This window comes from Dendrobates tinctorius, unplaced genomic scaffold (genome assembly GCF_039654945.1).
Source record: "Dendrobates tinctorius isolate UK_male_01 unplaced genomic scaffold, ASM3965494v1 ptg000046l, whole genome shotgun sequence".
Lineage (NCBI taxonomy): Eukaryota > Metazoa > Chordata > Amphibia > Anura > Dendrobatidae > Dendrobates > Dendrobates tinctorius.
Window position 1 is genome coordinate 62,853,025 of NW_027361714.1, and position 20,849 is coordinate 62,873,873.

General features: G+C 44.0%; 1 protein-coding gene across 1 annotated transcript in view; it reads right to left on the minus strand.

The window, feature by feature from the left end:
- RFX6 (regulatory factor X6) overlaps positions 1-20,849 on the minus strand; it is a 272,259-nt gene that overhangs the window by 147,011 nt on the left and 104,399 nt on the right. The window contains exons 8-11 of the mRNA XM_073575949.1: positions 11,390-11,467; positions 11,175-11,288; positions 11,048-11,097; positions 8,543-8,702 (exon numbers count right to left, since the gene is read on the minus strand). Coding sequence (XP_073432050.1) covers positions 8,543-8,702; positions 11,048-11,097; positions 11,175-11,288; positions 11,390-11,467 — 402 coding nt within the window. The remainder of the gene's footprint in view (positions 1-8,542; positions 8,703-11,047; positions 11,098-11,174; positions 11,289-11,389; positions 11,468-20,849) is intronic.

Genomic DNA, 20,849 nt, shown 5'->3' on the forward strand with positions numbered 1-20,849 from the left:
CAATGGGTCCAGGTCCTGCATTGAATAAAGAATAGCTTAGTTACTCACCGATAACGGTGTTTCTCGGAACCCATGACAGCACCACGGAGAGAGGGGATCCGCCCTTCAGGGACAGGAACCTACAGATAAAAAGGGCGGTACCTCTCCTCCGCCTTCAGTTGGTTACAGAGCATCAGAGGGTCTCCAGGTTAGTTAGACAACAGAAATATATGCATAACATTATAATATTGCTTATTATCAGAAGCACCGTGTCTAAACGGAAACACTCTACTAACAGTAAAACGTGCCCACCACACTCGTGAAGGGGAGGGGAATAAGCGGGTGCTGTCATGGGTTCCGAAAAACACCGTTATCGGTGAGTAACTAAGCTATTCTCTCTCACCCATGACAGAACCACGGAGAGAATTACAGAGATTGGTAGCTTAGGGAGGGACCACCGCCTGAAGGACCCTACTCCCGAAGGTCAGGTCAGATGTAGAGGCTAGATCTAATCTATAGTGCCTAAAAAAGGTCGAAGGTGATGACCAGGTGGCCGCCTTACAGATTTGTTCTATTGATACCTCAGATCTTTCAGCCCATGAGGTCACCATCACTCCTGTGGAATGGGCTCTCAACCCTTCCGGAATGGTATTTTCACTGGATGAATATGCCAGGGCAATCGCATCCCTTATGCACCTTGCCAGGGTACTCTTAGATGCTTTGAGTCCCTTCCGAGGTCCCTGAAAACACACAAGGAGAGAGCCTTCCTTCCTACATTTCTTGGTGGCCTCTAGATACTGCACTAGGCACCTCATCACGTCTAAGGTGTGGAATTTGTCTTCTCCCTTCTTTTTAGGATTTGGGCAGAATGAAGGAAGGACTACCTCTTGGGACTTATAGAAGTGTGATGACACTTTGGGTAGATATGCCAGGTCAGGCTTTAAACTGACCCTATCATCTAGAATCTTTGTGAAAGGTGGCCCTACTGATAAAGCTTGCATATCGCTCACTCTGCGAGCTGATGTTCGAATGGAGGGCCTGTTAGCGTGGATAGTACAAGATTTAGATCCCATGATGGTAATCTTTGATTAGCTATCGGCCTGGATCTGGATACGGCCTTAGTAATCTGTCACCCAGGGATTACCTACCACATTATGGTTATAAAGGTGCCCAAGGCCGCTACTTGTACCTTTAATGTGTTGACCGCTAGACCCTGTTCTAGGCCCTTTTGTAGAAATTCTAGGATTTTGTCAATGTGAACCTCATCCTGAACCTTTACCCCCGAAGTGGATAAGAATTTTTTCTTCTTTTTTTTTTGTAGTGTAGTTATCAGGTTCTCTGAAATTCCTCTGTCTCTCATCAGTGCCCTCTCAAATTCCATGCTGTTAAATGGAATCTCCCTGCCTGAGGGTGTAACACTGGCCCCTGCGATAGCAGGTCCAGGAGATCTGGGAGGATCCATGGGTCGGTTAGAGAGAATATTCTTAGCCAGGAGAACCAGGTACTTTTGGGCCAGAAGGGGGCTATTAAAATCATTCCTGCCCCATCCTCCCTGACTTTTCTTAGCACTGCTGGGATCAGCATGATCGGGGGAAAGGCATATGTTAGGCCCCATGTCCAATGGAGTATGAAGGTGTCCAGAGCTAGAGGATTCCCCCTGGGGTCTATGGAGCAGAAAGTTTCCACTTTTTGTTTCTGAAGTCGGCAAACAGATCTATGCCCGGGTCCCCCCACATTTTTACAATCTGCCGAAAAACGGACCGCTTTAAGACCCATTCCCCTTGTCGTAATTGGGAGCGACTCAGAAAGTCTGCCCTTTGATTCTCCGTGCCCCGGATGTGTAGTGGTGACAGAGATAGCAGGTTTGCCTCTGCTAATTTGAGGACTCTGGAGAATGTTTCCATTAGGGCTCGGGACCTGGTTCCCCCCTGATGATTTATATATGCTATTGTGACTCGATTGTCCGAAATATGCGGACATGATGACCCCGGAGCAGGGGTATGAAGTGTACTAATGTGTAGCCCACTGCTAAGAGCTCTCACTGGTTCGAGGAAGCTTCTAATTCTTGAACTCCCCACGTACCCTGGGCCACTTCGTTGTTCATGTGTGCTCCCCACCCCGTGGGACTGGCATATGTGGTAGCTATGTGTGTTATTTTTGTTACCCAGGGGATCCCTTTGGAAGGGTTGTCTTGGCTTTTCCACCAGGTTAGGGAATGAGTAGTTTTTGAATTTAGGGTAATACGACCCTCTAGGTGTCCCCCCTACTGCAGACTAGTTGGCTAGTACATCCCACTGTAGATCTCTCGTGTGTAACTGAGCCCATTGGACTGCTGGCAGGCAGGCGGAGAGAGAACCTAGTCGTGACATCGCTTTTCTTAATGTCATGGAGGGATTTTGGATGGCTCTTGTTACAATTTGAGCGATTTTCTCCTTCTTGCGGTCTGGGAGGCGGCACTCTTGAATGTTTGAGTCCAATATTAGACCCAAGAATTCCTGTACTCTGCTGGGCTCCGATCTTGATTTTTTAGATTCAGGAGCCAGCCCAGGCCTTGCAGAGTGCCCATCACTCTGTTCCTCTGTTCCCAGCGTTTTTGAACCGAGCTGGTTGCTATTAAAAAATAGTCCAGATACGGGATTATTATTGTCTTGCTCCCTTATATGGGCCATCATCTCTGCCCGTGGAGCTACAGATATTCCGAATGGCAAGGCTCTATACTGGAGTTCTCTTATCTCGCCCTTTATCGAGACAGCTAACCTGAGATATTTCCTGGAGTTTTTGTGAATGGGGACGTGATAATAGGCGTCGCTGAGATCCAACACCGAGATTGGTGGTGGACCTGATTGACTCCATTTTGAAGTTTTAAAATTTTTTTTTTTTTTTAAATTTATAATTGTCTGAAACCTGCCGCCTGGCTTGGTCACCAGGAAAAAGAGGGGAGTAAAACCCCTTGCCCCTTCCCTGCAGGGGAACCTCCTGGAGGGCTCCTTTTTCTACCAGGCTTAGGACTTCGTTTCCTAGGGCTTCCTGCTTTTGCATACTGGATCTTAGCGGAGTCATTACATACTTTTGAGGCGGGAGGGAGAGAAGTTTATCCTTAGGCCCTCCTGGATTAGGGGTTTACTATCCATGGGTTGTTTGAGATTCTTTTCCAGGCTGGGAGAAAAAAGGGTTAACCTTCCCCCCACCCTGAGCAAACTGTCACCTAGAGGGCTTTTTGTCTCAGGACAAGTTGCCGAGGAGGAACCCTCTCTCTCTTCTCTTGTCAGCCCACTTTGCTCTCTCGGCGGTCTCCGCAAAAGAAACTTTCTATTCCGAAAGGGCCTCTTAGCTGCATTTGAGAGTGCTGCTGCTTTGGACGATAACCAGACTGAGTCTGCGGATGAGTCCGCTAGGAAGGCAGCCGCTCCCCCTATTACTGGGATAGAGTCTAGGATTTTATCCCTTGGCGTCCCGCTATGGCTGGCCTGAGGTTACCTCCAGCTAACTGCCATGCACCTTTAAGAAAGGTATCTGCCTTTTTATCTAGGGGACCCCTGAGGGTGCCCATGTCCTCAAAGGGGAGGGCGAATTTTTTTTTTTTTTTTGAGGCCTTTGCGACAGCTACATCGTGCTTCGGGCCCCTTTCCTCACAGGGATATTTCCTTTTAAGGGAAGGGACCGTGGTGTTTTTCCTGTCCGGTTTATCCCATTCTTTTTGATTAGACCCCGCACATTTTCATTTAGCGGGAACACTCTCCGCGCCTTTTCTGGCCTAGTCCCCCGAACATTATGTCCTGGACTGTTTTATCAGGCCTAGGGTCCAGCACCCCCATGGTAGACGTTACCACTTTCACTAGTTTGTCCACCTCGTCTAGGGGGAAGCAGTGACGCCCCTCTGTTTACTCGTCTGAGGATGAGGAACTGGAATCTGAGGGTTTTGACGTGATTTCTCCCGATGTCGAGGAATCCGACTGGGAAATCACAATTGTGTCTCTCTTTTTTTTTTTTGATTTGTCCCTATGCTTAAGGGATATAAGGGCAATCTGACCTCCAATTTAATCGCAGCTTTTAGGTCAGAGGCCAAATCCGGAGTTTCCTAACAGAGGATTTCTTTTGTACATGGTTCCGTTTTTTTTTTTTTTTCCTGCACTCGATGTTTTCTTTGCTTTGGCTTTTGCCCCCGGTGGTCACTGGGGTTATATCAGTTTTTGGCCCCTGATCATTTGACCATTCCCTTTTCCTATGGGGTCACATGGTCTAGGCAGGTGTTGGTGATAGCGTCTTGTGAAGCCACTGCAGAAACCTGGTGGAGTTACCAGCTGGCTTGAAGCCACTGCTGAAACTGGTGTTGAACTCTGGCTGCCTGGTGTCCGCAGCAGAGTGAGATGGTGAAGGTGGCAGCTGGCTCTGAGGTGTAGAGCCACTCTCTCAAGAAATAGGTAGGGGACTAGCACAAGTGGGGAACTCCCTTTTCTTTTCCCCTTCTTTCCCTAGCCCTCCTTCAGGTGCAATAGATCTGACAGGCACACAGTAATTAATTTCACTTCTCTCTCCTTGCCCACTTATCAGAAAACCCCACCCCTCCTAGTTATCTCCTGACTCTACAGGCTCTGTGAAACCTGATATCACAGTGACTCAGCAGACCTTCTAGTGAGCAGATATCAACACTTTGGCTTCTCAGTCACATTGCGCCTGATTTCAACACAAATTGAAAGGTTAGTATTTTCTTTTTTTATTCATCACGATTGTGTATTTAGCTTGTTTTATGAAGGATTAATGCTAAGTTAGTGTACATAAGTACTGTTTTCTTAGACAAAAGGAGGGTGGCTTCTAAGGCACATTGCGCCCTAACACATACTCTTTCTCTCTTGCTTCAGATTTTCTGCTGCAATGGCCAGAAAACAGTATGATTCATCTAAACCCCTTCATTTAGAAGAAATGAAGATTTTTTTGTTAGAAGATGATGAGGAAGAACCAGCAGTAACTGAGGATTTAGAGGAATCTAGTGACATTTCATCTGAAGATGAGGTAGCAGAATGTAACACTGATTCTGGAACAGAGCAGGATGGTGATGACACTGATACAGAGGAAACAGACACAGATCTAGCTTATTATTTGGGCAAAGATAAAAATACAAAGTGGAACAAAAAGGCACCCAAGAACAAACAGCGCAGAGAATCCCACAAAATTATTACACACCTTCCTGGAGTTATTGGAAGTGCTAGAAAAGCTAAAACTGCAGTGGAATGTTGGAGTAATCTAATTACAGATAGCATGTTGGAAACTATTGTTCGGTTCACTAACCAGTATATTGACACAATCAAAGAGCAATTCTCCAGAGAGAGGGACATCAAAAACACTGATGTGATTGAACTCAAGGCATTTATTGGCTTGTTATACCTAGCTGGTGCTTTCAGAGCAAATAGGCAAAGTTTGGAGGAGCTGTGGGGGACAGACGGTGATGGCATCGAAAAATTCAGCCTTGTGATGAATCTGAAACGATTCAAAGTCCTGATCCGTTGCCTCCGTTTCGATGATCGAAGTACCCGGACAGAACGAAAAGGTTATGACCGGCTTGCACCAATTCGGGACATATTTCAACAATTTATTATGAATTGTCAAAAAAGCTATTGAACGGGGCAAAACCTCACTATTGATGAGATGCTTCCAGGTTTCCGTGGAAGATGTGGTTTTCGGCAATATATACCATCAAAGCCAAACAAATATGGAATTAAAATTTTAGCCATGGTTGATGCAAGGATGATGTACACTATGAACATGGAAGTTTATTGTGGAAGACAGCCACCAGGTCCTTTCAATGTGAGCAACAAGCCTAGTGATGTGGTAAAGAGAATTGCTGAGCCAATGTTTGGATCTGGTCGAAATATCACTGCTGACAACTGGTTTACTGACTTTGATCTGATTGATTTTTTAAAAACGAAAAAGCTGTCATATGTGGGAACTGTTAGAAAAAACAAAAGGCAGTTGCCGCCAGATTTTCTATATACAAAAGGCAAACAACAGTATAGCACTATGTTTGGGTTCAGTAATGGAAAGATTTTAGTTTCTTACATCCCACGCGAGAGGAAAAATGTGATTTCGGTCTCTTCATTACATAATGATTACACCATTGATCCAGAGTCTGGGGAGCTAAGGAAATCAGAAATCATAACTTTTTATAATTTGACCAAAAGCGGCGTTGACACTGCTGACCAAATGTGTGGCAATTTCAATGTAAGTCGAAATACCAAACGCTGGCCGATGGTAATTTTCTTTACAATGCTGAATGTGGGTGGCATCAACTCACAAGTAATTTACCTCGGTAATGAACTTAAACAAATGCGCAGAAGAATGTACCTAAAACAATTGGCTAATGAACTGGTGAGTGGAGAGCTATGCCTAAGAAGTACAAAGACGGTTGGAATGCCCCTTGCCCTGCAACACCGGTTGAAGAGATATCGTCCCAAGGACGTTCCAGAACAAACACCGACTCTACCACCTTCTAAAAGACGCAGTTGTACTACCTGCTCATTTGTATCTGGTTTCAGAAGGCTTTCTAAATATGACTGCAAAATATGTAAAGAATCAATCTGCCTTTCCCATGCAACTTTCGTCTGCCAGCCTTGCTTTTCTAAGTGTACCTGTGCTGCTTCTGCTGCAATTGAAACCACTGAAGATGAGTAGAAAATAATTAAGTAACATCTAAGTGCAATATCCTTTAAGTTTTTTTCCATAATTTTATATTTAAGCAATAGTTAAGTAAAGATAACTGGAGCCTATTTGGCGGTACTACCGAAAAGTGGTACTTTTAGTTTTAATAAGTTTATGGTTAATAAATGTTTTTTTTGCATCTGATTTGGTGTAATCTCTTTTAATACATTCCTATGAAGGTCACTGACTACTTCTATAGTCCTGAAATTGAAATATGTAGCTACTATAGGTGGTTTTCTGACCTGTGCTTGTCAGGCACATTGCGCATGAACTGAGGAGAATCTATATTGCGCCTGACGGAGGGCTAGTAAGGGAAATGGAACTTTTAATACAATGGTGAACATTCACGAAGATCACTCACCCAAAGGTATGCGGCTGCAGGTATCGATTCGGGAGATGGAGTCAGGTCCTGAATAGGCTGCTCTCCTGGTGGCGATTTGCTCCTTGCAGCTGACGTGCTATGCTGCGTGGAGTGACTACTGGAACGACCATCCGTACTGTGTTCCTTTTGACGATGATTGTGGTGCTGCTGCTGCTGTTAAAGCTGCTGCCTGGCTTGCTGCTCCTGTTGCTGGTCACTATCCCCTTCAGGATTGCCTCCAGCCTGGAGCGCTTGTGCAGCCACCATCTTAAAATTTCCCGGCTGGCGTCACCGCTCCCATCCTGCACCGCGGTCCCCGGGAGAGCGCTCCAGCGCATGCGCCGGTTCTAGGGACCCGGAAGCCGGCTTCTACTTCCGGGGCGGCCGCCATCTTGGTACACCTCTGTAACCCGGCGCCGCCCGCATGTTTAACCGGGTCCCCACGAGCCCCGACTTCCTCTCCGGAGCGGCGGCTCCAGCGTCACTCCCGCCCGCTCACCCGGCAGCCTGCATCGGCCCCAGCAGTGGCGGCTTCGGGCACCGCACCTTCCCGAGGCAGGGGCCTCCCCGCTGCCACCACCGGTCAGGCCGGCCCCGGATCCTGGACACACGAAAGGTACCGTCCTGTGGGTCCCTCCGTCAGGGACAGGAACCCAACTGAAGGCGGAGGAGAGGTACCGCCCTTTTTATCTGTAGGTTCCTGTCCCTGAAGGGTGGATCCCCTCTCTCCGTGGTGCTGTCATGGGTGAGAGAGAAAGAATTGTTTTACTGCATCACGGAGTGCCACCTATTTTTTCTCCTTTGGTCTGGACTTTGTATGACACTGATTTTGCAAGCTGTACACTGCTAGTCTGCAGAGTAAGCTTGAAAAGGTATGTTATACGATGTTTTGTGCTGGTTTTTCTCATTTTCCACAAATATCTAAAATAGCCCCAGTGGCCAAGGTGAAAATTACAAGATTTAAAATTATTCCTTTTAATGCACATTTTGATAAGGAAAAAATAGATATTGTCTGAAATAAAAAAAAAAAAATACATGCGACACAAAAACTTGATTTATGGATAATATTCTGATTACACGTTCCCTTTAAACTATCAATACATATTAGAATGAAGTTCATGACACCATATGGATGACTTCAAGCATAACAAACTTTCAATAGAAACATTTATCAGCAATCCTTTTAGCTGACTGATAACACATTGTCACTCAGTCTTGAAATAAATTGTCCATGTTTCAATTTTTCACTTGATAGCCAGATAAAGATTTGAAAATTAAAGGTCTTGCAAATTTACTACCCATGAAAAAAAACATCCCATTAAGTTTGTTTAGCCCATGTCCAGTGACACTGTAAATATATGGCCAGCTGAACATTAATGGTCAATAAAGATTAATATGTGTATGAATGTATTGGTGTAATGATCGATGGTCATTTGTTGGTGAGTGGTTAATTATCCATAAAACTTCTAACTAATGTGCATTATATTTTTAACAGTTACGGGAACTTACTTGAGCCAAATGCAAGAAAGATGTTTGTCTTTTCAAGGATGACACAAATCTTCGGACTATTGGCAATTTCTTTTCTGAGAGACATTCTGGAAGGTTTTCCAATGATGAAATCACCCACTGTTCCCAGTGTTTAGCAAAGTTTCTAATGTCTGCTAGTAAACTAACAAACCAAATTAGATTACTAAAATAAGGTCAAACTTATGAAGATGTTGTAGGTCAAAAGTGGTCTATATAAAAGACTTATAAACTGGTAAGTAAACGAATAAAGAATATATACCCTCTATTAAAATATGGTTTAATTTATCAGGACCTAGTTCACCATTCCTTTCTCCTCTAATGTCTATAAACAAATAAATGACCACTAGTGACATCAAAAACAGTGTATCTAATATGCACAGATGTAAAATGAATAGTGAATGCACTAAATTTATAAATGTAATGCTACATGCAAAGCGCTTTTGTCTATGGAACACAGATTGTCCAAATTCAGAAGAAATCATATGCTATTGCTGTAATGCTCAAAGCTTGTAGTGTTGGTGGTTGCTATAGAAGAAAGAATTTCAGAAACTGAATGTGAATATGCCAATGTCAAAGTCCAGTGGAACTCCCACTTATGAAGCAAGATACCTAAATATTGCGAAACGCACGTTGGGGACCTATATATGTGTGTGCTAAAGGAGGTGGCTATTTAACATTTATATCCACTTGTTTTTTTTCTGATTTACATCAATTTGTCTGTGTCAATTGATGTGGCTCACTTTATTGTTCTGCTTTCTCTCTGTTTTTTTATTTTTTTATGTATATCAATTTGTAATCCATAGCACTTAATAAAATTTCTATATGAGCATTAGCTCCTTGTGTTCTCCCTTTGCTGATATTAATATGTTGCAGCATTTTTAAACAACTTAGAAGTTTGCATTAAGCACTTACACACCAGTCCTAGTCAGCTATGCCAATATGGGTGTAGCATAAGTAGAGCATGGATAGGAAGGGACATGACTTTCAAAAAAAGTAATAGGGAACCTGTCACCAGTTTTTTCCAATATAAAGTAAGGCTAGCACCTGTAAGCCCTTTGGAATAGAATTCTGGAACACTGTCTTTATGTCCCCAATGCCCTTTCCATAAAACAGTAGATTTTGTTATACCCAGTCTGATGGGCATCTCTGGTTTTACGCCGGCACTTCCTCTCTTCTTGCTTCATGTGAATGATGCGTTCTACGTCATCCACACAATGTCCTCTGCATGTCGCTCCTGCGTAGGCACACTTCTCTGCCCTGCCGAGCAAAGTAGTGTACTGTGCCTTTCCCCGCATTTATGCATTATAGAACTTTTCTTTGCCCTCGGCAGAACATGTCCTCCAAACGAAGCAAGAACAGAGGAGACGCCGAATCCAGACAAACAAAGCCAATCGTACCGACCCATAGGGGAATATGATAAAAGCTATTTTTTGTTTTAAGGAGAGTGCATTGGGGACATATCTACAGCATATAGACTGCTGTCACATAGGACTTACATCTGCTGGCCTCTACTTTATATGGGAAAACCTAGTGACAGGTTCCCTTTAAGCCACTTTATAAGTGTAACTTAATCCAGAAATATACTCTAGCTTTAGACTTTCAGTTAAGAGAAGCATTTAATTCATTAAGTGGCATGTGCCTCTTAAATTAGGCATATGGTAGTCCAGCAATTCCATTCATTAAGACTGGTGAGCATACTGAAAGTCTTAATTAATCAGAACTAGGTATAAGGCCCAAATCAATTAGTCTGTTGTTTTGTAACCAGCCTTAATAAAGGGAATGATGCACTTTTCAATGAATTTGGCATATCTTTCAACTGCCAAGCACCACTGCCAGAAGTGTACACCAGTTGAAGACTGGAATACATCCCAGTTGTAATTTGTACAACTTTTGCAGCATTTGCTAAAATGCATTTGTCAGGCATGCTTGCACATGCCCCGCCCTGCCAGAAATTTTCAAAAAATGTATGGAGCTGGCCAGGACTGTCAGAAAAATAGCAAAAGTCATAACATTTTTGTGCACCCTGCAGCTGCTTGATAATTAGGGCCGGTAGTGTTTTTATTGCATTTCCCCCTCATAGTCTTTTCTAAAGGACTGCACAAATGGCAGTAAAATACACCTTTACAACATATAAAAATGCGATGATAGTATTTGTATTTAAAACAAACACTATAAAACTGCATAGCCTTTTCCATACTTTTTAAAATACAGAAAATCATTTCAAATACTAAAAAAAATCTTTGTTATATTGATTTCTTAAAGAAATGGTGGCAGACATTTCTGCTACTGTACAAATTTGACACACAAAAATACCATAGGTATATTTAGATATGACAAATGTACGCAAGGGTTTCTGTTGTGCCAAGACGGCAAAATTACCTGAATTTTTGGGGGGTTAAATAACATATTTAGCTTCCAATTTAAATATAAGAATATTGAATACATTAGTAAGCTGAAAACAAGAGCACAAGTCATCTGTTATTTCACCTTTCAGGCATTTCCTGCATTGTTGCTGGGATAAGGACATCTGTGAGAACCTAAAGAAGATAGAAAAATATCATTTACATTTTAAAATTTCCCACTGCGGTTTTATTCAAAAAAGAAGAAAACTTACCTTGTAAAGAATTGAGTCACAAACACAAAATATATCTATGAGAACTGGATTTTCAAGCAGAGGAAGCAAATGGTCAGGCATTCCCTGCCAAAAATGTAATAAAAAGTGTTGGATCTAAATAGAACACAAACATAAGTATGTTTAGCCAACGAACGGAATGTCATAAAACAAGTATAAACACATTATATAACTAATTTATTACAATTTACTATTACCTCCTCAAAATTCCCATTGATTGCATTATCGAGTACACACTGACAGTGGGTTTTGTACATCATGATGAGAGTGTCTACCTGCAAGTGGAAGTATCAATACAGTAATATTAATCAATGTACCATTTAAATATCAGCATAAATTTCTCGACAATTAGGCCATGTTCACACTGCTCTTTTATTGCTTTGTTTTTTCCTGTAGACAAAACCTGATTTCTTGGCGGTAAAAAGCTGCAAATGAAAATCATTGTTTGCTAACTTTTATGCTTCTTTTCTTTGCTTGTTTTTTTACTGCATTTTTCAGGGTCGCAAAGTTCACCATACAATCATGGATAATGCAAGGTGTTAGGCCACCAAAGCAAGATGGAAGGTGACACCAAAAAAAAGTTTTTGAAAAAAGGGGAAAATTGATCAAATTATTTAGTGGAAAAAAATGTTGATATCTGAAAAAATGACTATTCTGAACAAAAACATTCATATGAGTTTGATGAAAAAATACACAATTGTACATGTAAAAACAGCAGTGGAATTGAATTGCTCACGTATAGTTTACCTAACACATTGCTATGGCTTTGAGTAGGTCAGGCAGTATTTACTTTCACACATTGGTCAGGGCCATTGAGTTGGTCAGGCAATGTTCAATTTCACACATTGGCAGTGCATTATTTACTTTTACAAATAATTTATAATAAAACTTAACATTCTTTACTTTAACATATAGGAATAATTTAATAAAACGGTACTTATACTAACATACATGCTCAGGTGAGGACATCAAGACATTTTAGTTTAACGCCTTCATGACAGGGCCCATTTTCATCTTTTTGTTTCCATCTTTCTTCATCTTCCCGGAGTCATAACTATTATATTTTTCTGTCTACATAGACATATTAGGGCTTCTTTTTTGTGAGACGAGTTGTACATTTGAAGGACACCATAAATTTTACTTCTAAGTGTATTCGAAAATGGGAAAAAAATCCAAGTGCAGTGAAATTGTGAAAACAAACAATTCTAACATTGTTTTTTGGGAATTGTATTTACGGTGTACATTTTCTGGTAAAAATGACTATGCATTATGATTCTCCTCATCAATATGATTACGGCGATACCTAACATGTCCAGTTTTTTATTATTGTAGTTGTGAAAAAAAAAAAGTTTGCAAAAAAAAATTATAGAGTTGTGTCGCCATTTTCCGAGAACCATAACATTTTTTATTTTTCATCCGATGGAGCTGTATGATGGCTTATTTTTTGAGGGCAAGACGCCATTTTTATTATTACAATCTTGGGACAGATGTAGTGTTTTGATCACTTGTTCCAGAATTTTTTGTCGAAATGTGGCGACCAAAAAACCGTAACATTAACGTTCTTTAATTTTTTTAAGTTTGTGATGTTTACCAATCGGGTTAATTACTTTGATATTTTGATAGATTTGACTTTTCTGAATGTGGTGATACCAGGTAAGTGTATTTTAAATATCTTTATTTTCACCATGGAGGGTGATTTGAACTTTTATTTTTTTCATTTACTTAGATTTTTTAAAACATTTTTAAAAACTTTTTATTGATTATGTTAGCCCTCTTAGGGGGCTTGAAGATGTGATCATCCGATTGATTGTGTGTTATGCAAAGGTGCTTCAGCAGCACTGCATATAGCAGAAATCACAGTCTCCTTTGAAGCTTTGTCACAGGAAGAGTTTCAACGGAGTTCCATAATGACAGTCACGTGGGTCATCAGCTGATTCCTGGCTGTCATGACAACCCATCGGTGACCTGCAATTATGTCACAGGTGTGTTGATGGTCAAAAGTAAGGACACGTGCCCTTAACGGCGGAAGATAAATGCCATTGTCATAGATACCTGCTGGTGAGCCCGCTTCATACACCGGCTTACGAATTGTGCCGTATATATGCCGCGGATTTCCTGAAGGGGTTTAAACTTGGGACAATTACAAGATTAAATGGGCTTCACATCCTGCTCTTCCTGCGTTTAACTAAAAACGCTGCAAAAACTGATCGCAGCACTTTTTTTAAGAGTCTCTTATGCATTTTTTGCACCTACTCATTGCTTTCTATCCGTGAATAGATGCGGCAAAAATGCTGACAGAAGTGACATGCTCCAGCATTAAAAAAGGAAAATATTTCCAATTCAGTAAAAAAAAAAGCAAACATGTGCGTAAGATTTCTGAAATCTCATAGCTTTTACTGACACTAGTTATGAGCGAGCATAGTGCTTGGTGCTTGCTCAAGCATCTCACTGCTGAGCATTTCTGAGGTTGCTCGGTGGGAGCTTGGGTCCCCGCCCTGCATGTTTGGTGCTCTGTACAGTGCCAATCAACACCACCCCTCTCCTGTGTGACATGCACATAAATGAGCTGTCTTACACCACAAGCCCATATACTAGGAGGCGCCTGTCTGTATCCTGTTCATTTAGACACTGTTCACATGTTCAGGTTTTAAATACATTAGATAGGGACTGCTTCATGAAGGGTTACCGTGACGTGGTGAAGCGGCTTGGTATACATTTTTTGCAAAAAACCTATAGACTAAATACCATGTATTTGTTATACAGCACTTGCTGATTACTGTCATGTTTTTTACTTCAGAGTATTTTTGCAAATTTGTCATTTTGTGCTTTCTTGTTGTGTTTCAGCCATTGGGTGGTGTGAGCATTGTCTTACCGACTTGTTCACACTTGTGCATGTCATATATGTTATATGTTTTTAATCTGCTTTTTCCGTGCTCAGCATGGTTTAGGAGACCCCACCCCTCTCCTGTGTGACATGCACATAAATGAGCTGTCTTACACTACAAGCCCATATACTAGGAGGCACCTGCCTGTATCCTGTTCATTTAGGCACTGTTCACATGTTCAGGTTTTAAATACATTAGATAGGGACTGCTTCATGAAGGGTTACCGTGACGTGATGAAGCAGCTTGGTATACATTTTTTGCAAAAAACATATTGACTAAATTCCTTTTTATTGTTATACAGCACTTGCTGATTACTGTCATGTTTTTTACTGCAGAGTGTTTTTGCAAATTTGTCATTTCGTGCTTTCTTGTTGTGTTAGTGCCAATCAACATGCAGAGATTGTCTGTCACACACTGTAATGCTGCAGCCATTTTGATTGTGGCATTACACTGATTGGCTGGCCGCACAGCGTCATCAGTGCTATAGGAGACTGGGTGGCTCTGTGCTCATCACAGTCTGCTCCGGACTTAGGCAGTGTAGTGAGAGTTGCTGCAAAGATAGGGACAGAATAGGTGGGGTATACAGTTACTGTGGGTATACCATATTGAGCACACAATTCCATCTAAACCAACAGACCTTCTAAGGACTAATTACAGTGTATATAGATGCCAGTGCTAGGCAGGCAGGCAGAGTATGTGGGTATATAGATATCAGTGCTAGGCAGCCAGGCAGTGTATGCAGCAGACTTCATTGCATACAGTAAGAGAGTCCATTCCGTTACTGTCTGCTGCTGCCTATTACAGATATTTACCATATATACACATAGCCCCAGGTATCAGTGGCCAGGAATAATTTTTTTTGCATCTTAATTCTCAATATTTTCTTCAAAAGCAATCCAGAGCACATGTTTTTTTTGCTCCATTTGCTTGTTGGCACTGCGGAATACAGCCAGATCCTTTCCATATTACAGCGTGAAAATCCAGCTATTTTAAACAGGGGTTTGGCCATTTCAGCGATTACATCTGAGTGCACAGAAAATTCTGCCTTTTCTGGGCTACTGTAAAATTTTGTTGGAGTGTCTTATACAAGTTCTTGACACCAGTTTGCTGGAAAAAAATAGTTTCCTACAGGCCAGCTATTTTAAACAGGGATTTGGCTGTCACAGGGATCAAATCTGAGTGCGCTGACAATTCTGCCGTTTCTCGGCTACTGTAAAATGTTGTTGGCGTGTCTTATACAACTTATTGACACCAGTTTGCCTGCAAAAAATAGTCACCTACAGAATACTTATTTTAAACAGGGGTTTGGCCATCACATCTGAGTGCACAGAAAATTCTGCAGTTTCCGGGCTACTGGAAAATGTTGTTGGCGTGTCTTATACAACTTATTGACACCAGTTTACCTGCAAAAAAAATAGTTATCTACAGGGCATTTTTTTAAAATTCAGCCATTTGTAGTGACTGCAAAATATTGTCCTTTGTTTAAAATGGGCAAGGCAAGTGGCAAAAGACAGGGAACTGTACGTGTTGGTGATGGTGCATGCAGAGGCCAAGGCCATGGGCAAGTTAAAATTGTGCCTCAACAAACACCCACAACTTCTTGCCCAACCTTCCTGTCCCAGTTACTAGGGGACCACAGCAACACATCACTATTGAACCCAGAGCAGTCTCAAAAGTTTGTTGGTTGGATAGTGGATAATGCTTCCAGTCACTTTGAAGAAGTGGAGGAGGAGGAAGAACATAAGCTAGTTTCATGCTCTATAGACGGTACTACCTTCACAACTTTCATACTGTCTATTCAGCGTGGATGGCCTGAGGACAGGGAGGAGGAGGAAGAGAGCATGGTCAGTCGTTCTCTTGGTGAGGACACAAAAGTCTTGCCTATTAGCAGTCTGGCACGCATGGCTGAGTTTATGTTACGCTGCCTTGACTGTGACCCTTGCATTCTCCAAATTTTGTGTGACAGTCATTACTGGTTGGTGACACTTCTAGACCCACCCCACAAGGAGAACTTTGTGTCTCTTATTGTTAGGGCTGGCAGAATGCACCAAATAATAAAATAATAGTAAGGTGCGTTCGCAGCCTGGGGTCCACCATGCAGGGGTGGTAAACTGCTGCTTAGTAATGGCAGAAGTATAAAGTGGTGTACAGAAGGTCACATGTGGGTTAACGTCACCCAGTGTGAACAGAAGTGAATTCTGTTAACTCACAGAGCCACTCTACCGCAGAACATAAATGCCGGTGCCTGTTTAGCTCAAGAGCCCGGCCACGGAGCGCACAGGAAGCAGTCACAGAACTCTGCCCCAAGGACACAGGGTCAGAGTCCTTCTAGACCTGTGCGCACGGCGTCACACCTGTGAACGCCACTATAGACGCTGACTATGGAGTATCGAGCAAGTGCACCGTGGCATGCCGAGCTGTTATGAATGGGTCACCGAGGAGGAAAAAAAACCAACAAGCTAAGTCTCAGAAAACCAGAGAGGTTGGTAACTATGCAGATTGCAGATCTCTGATCTTAACCACACAACTTGCAGCAGTCGTGGAGCATTCCTACGATGGTCCTAGATGCCTCGTCACAACCGGAGAGCTACATAAGCCTAAAGCAGGAAAAGAGGAAAATTAACTGCCCCAGAGCAGACCCCAAAGGAAAGACAGCCCCCCACATGTATTGACTGTGAAACAAGATGAAAACACAAACAAAGGCAGGAAAATAGACTGAGCAAACGATGGGGCCCGACTAACTAGAAAGGACAGAAAAGGAAAGCCACTGTCTGCAATCTGCCAAAAAACCCTACCAAAATAATGTCCAACACGTCTGATAGCAAAATTAACTCTAAAGTCACTAGACTTCTCCCACTATATCAGCACTCTGAAATATTCTGAAACAGAGCAAAAAGAGGCCAATCTAATAAGAGACAAAAAGGCAAATTGGCAAATACAGATAAATAGGAGTGGAATTTCAGCATAGCCCCAGCAGGGGCAGGCTGAACACACAAGAAACTGAATTGACCAACGAGCGCAAGTGTGAAAATTAGCAAAAAACAAACTTAACTTGAGAAGACTGGAAGAGAGCTGAAGTCCAAGACCTGAGAAGCAGACTGAATCACCAGCACCAGGATAGGGCGTCAGCTGTCTTATATCCAGTCTCATACTCCAGAGATCCAATCGTTATCCTCCTCATCAGGTGGCAGATCACTACCACTTAAACCAACCTCACTACCTCCTGTCACCACCAGAGGGAGAACGGAAGGAGAACTCTCAACTGGTGGAGCAGAAAATGAGCTCATAACACCGAGCCACCGGTGGACACTGATGCCTGTCTCAGACTCTGTCCTACCTACACCTAAGCCTGGGCACTTAACAGGCTAGGCTGCACAACACATGCGTACCAAGGGTATGGGTTTCTTAATGAGTCATTCACCAGAGACATTCATACATGCATACAGCACTCACTCCTCATAGTCTGATAATGCAGTCTATACTAGCGCATGGCCAAGCGGCCATACGAACCTGTTATAGCAGCGTCCTTCCAGGATCTTCCAGACCTGTCAGAAGGTCCAATCTGAGCTGGGAAGGACCTGAGCATATGACCTCCGATCACCAATGAGAGATTGTCCCACGGGCATGCTCAGTGGACCGAAAGGAGGACTTAGTCCCTGGAGTAGCTCGCTGCTGACCATCATGCGTTGCTATAGCTGGACCAGAGGTGGCAGTAGCAACCAAGCCCACAGAGCTGGTCTGAGCAGAGCTCCTGGATCAACGAGTCTGCTGAGCAGGCTCCTCTGTGGCCGAAGGGGTATGGGAGACCGCCAAATACAAGGCTCGGGATTCCTGCTGTGCAGCAGCAGGAACCCGTTGCCTAACATTACCCCCCTCCTAGGGCCCCCTCTCCTCTGAGCCTCACTACGCTCAAATGCCGTGATAAGGAACGGAGTATGGATGTTCTCCACTGGCTCCCAGGTCTGAGCCTCTGGACCATGACCCTTCCAGTCCACCAAATAAAACTTTTTACCACGCACCATCCTGCATTCCACAATGGCATTGACCTCAAACTCGTCCGAAGACAGGTCTGATGTCCCGGCAGATGACTCGGAGAACCGGGACATGTGAACAGGTTTAAGGAGGGACATGTGGAAGGTGTCAAGTGTGGTAGAAGGACCAGATGATAGACCACAGAGCTGATCTGTTCGAGGACCTTAAATGGACCAATATAGTGAGGAGCGAATTTAGAGGACTCGACTCGCAGCCTGATGTTACGGGTGGAGAGCCACACTAAGTCGCCAGGGGAGAAGGTTGGAGCAGGACGCCAATGTGAGTCCGCGGAGGACCTCATTCTCTCCTTAGAGGCCCGAATGGCATCCTGGCTGTGGTCCCAAATATCACATGCCTCCACCTCCCAGTCTGCCACCCTAGAGTCGGTGGATGACACGGGCATGGGCACAGGGACACGAGGATGTTGGCCGTAGTTAAGGAGGAATGGGGTCTGGCCAGTGGAATCAGCCACAGTGTTGTTCAACGCGAACTCTGCCCACGGCAACAAGGATGCCCAGTCATCCTGCCTGGCCGAGACAAAATGTCGGAGATATGTGACCAGGGTCTGGTTGGCCCTCTCTACCAACCTGTTCGTCTCGGGATGATAGGCTGAGGAGAGCTTCAGCTCAATACTGAGCAAGCGAGAGAGCTCTCTCCAGAACCGAGACAGAAACTGGGGACCCTGGTCACTGACAATCTTGTCTGGCATGCCATGTAACCGGAAAACGTGTTTGATGAACAACACTGCTAGGCCCCGTGCAGAAGGTAACCGAGAGAGAGGCACTAAGTGCACCATTTTAGAAAAATGGTCAGTGACGACCCAAATAACTGTGCTGCCACTGGACTTGGGTAGACCCACCAGAAAGTCCATGCCAACCATCTCCCAGGGCCTGTTCCCCACCGGTAAGGGGTAAAGTAACCCAGCGGGACGTTGCCGGGAAGGCTTATTCTTGGCGCAGGAGATGCACGCCTGAATATAATCTTTGACGTCACGAGCCATATGCGGCACCAGTACGTCCACACAAAAGCTCAACTGTCCGCTTAGTACCAAAGTGTCCACCCAGCCTGGATGCGTGAGCCCAAGAGAGGACCTCCGGATGCAAACAGGCAGGGACAAAAGTCTTGCCCGGGGGTACAGACTCAAGGGCGACCGGAGCCACTGGCCTCAGACTCTCAGATGGTACAATTAACCGAGGCTCCTCCTCCTCCGATGACACCACGGAGCGAGAGAGTGCATTGGTCCTGACATTCTTCTCACCAGAAAGGAAATGTAGGGTAAAGTGGAACTGGGAGAAGAAGAGAGACCATCAGGCTTGGCGAGAATTTAACCGGTGGGCGGTTTGGAGATAGACCAAGTTTTTGTGGTCAGCATAAACTTGGAAGGAATAGCGAGCTCCGTCCAGGAGGTGTCTCCATTCAGAAAAGGCCATCTTCATGGCTAGCAACTCCCTGTCCCCAATGTAATAGTTCTTCTTCGCCAGTGAGAAGGTCTTGGAAAAGAAGAAGCAGGGATGCTTCCGACCTTGAGCATCCTTTTGGAACAGGACTGCTCCAGCACTGACGGACGAGGCATCCACCTCTAAAATAAATGGCTTATTCACATTGGGGTAATGTAAAATGGGAGCACTAGCGAAGTGGGAGTTGATGGAGAGGAAGGCCTTGGAGACCTCCTCTGACCACAATTTAGGATTTGCTCCCTTCTTGGTGAGGGCAACCAAGGGAGCTACCAAAGTCGAGAAGTGCGGGATGAATTGGTGGTAATAGTTAATAAATCCCATTAAGCACTGCACCGCTTTGAGGGAGTGAGGCTCCTGCCAATCCATCACCACCTGCAGTTTGGCAGGATCCATGGCCAACCCCTGGGCCGAGATGATATAGCCCAAGAAAGGCAAGAACTCCTGCTCAAACACACACTTCTCCAACTTGGCATATAGGGAGTTTGCCCGTAGGAGATCTAAGACTTTGCAAACATCCCTCCGGTGGGAATCTATATCTGGAGAGTAGATGAGGATATCATCCAGATAGACTACAACCGAGGAGGTGAGCATATCCTGGAAGATGTCATTCACAAAGTCTTGGAAGACGGCAGGAGTATTACAGAGCCCGAAGGGCATCACCGGGTATTCATAATGCTCATCCCTGATGTTAAAGGCCATCTTCCATTTGTCTCCCTCACGGATGTGAATCTTGTTTTAAGCACCCCGCAGATCCAGCTTAGTGAAGACCCTCGCTCCCCGCAACCTATCAAAAAGCTCAGATATCAGGGGTAGAGGGCACTTGTTTTTAACGGTGATGGCGTTAAGACCACTGTAGTCAATGCATGGCATTAGTTCTCCGTTTTTCTTCTGAACAAAGAAAAACGCCGCTCCTGCAGGTGACACTGTCTTCGTAATAAAGCGTCTTGCCAGATTCTCCCAGATGTACTGAGACATAGCCTCCATCTCTGGGAGAGAGAGAGGATAAACTCGACCCCGGGGAGGCTCTGCACCAGGCAAGAGGTCAATAGGGCAGTCATAGGAGCGATGAGGCAGAAGGATCTCCACCGCCTACTTGGAGAACACGTCCGCATAGGACCAATAATGCTTGGGAAGAGAGGAAAGTTCTTCGGGTACCTCAGTTGTAGGAACCTGAATGCAGTCCCTCTGACATCTACCAACACAGGATTTGCTCCATTCCAGAATTCTCCCTGAGGACCACTCAATATGAGGGGAGTGATACCGTAGCCACGGCATCCCTAAGA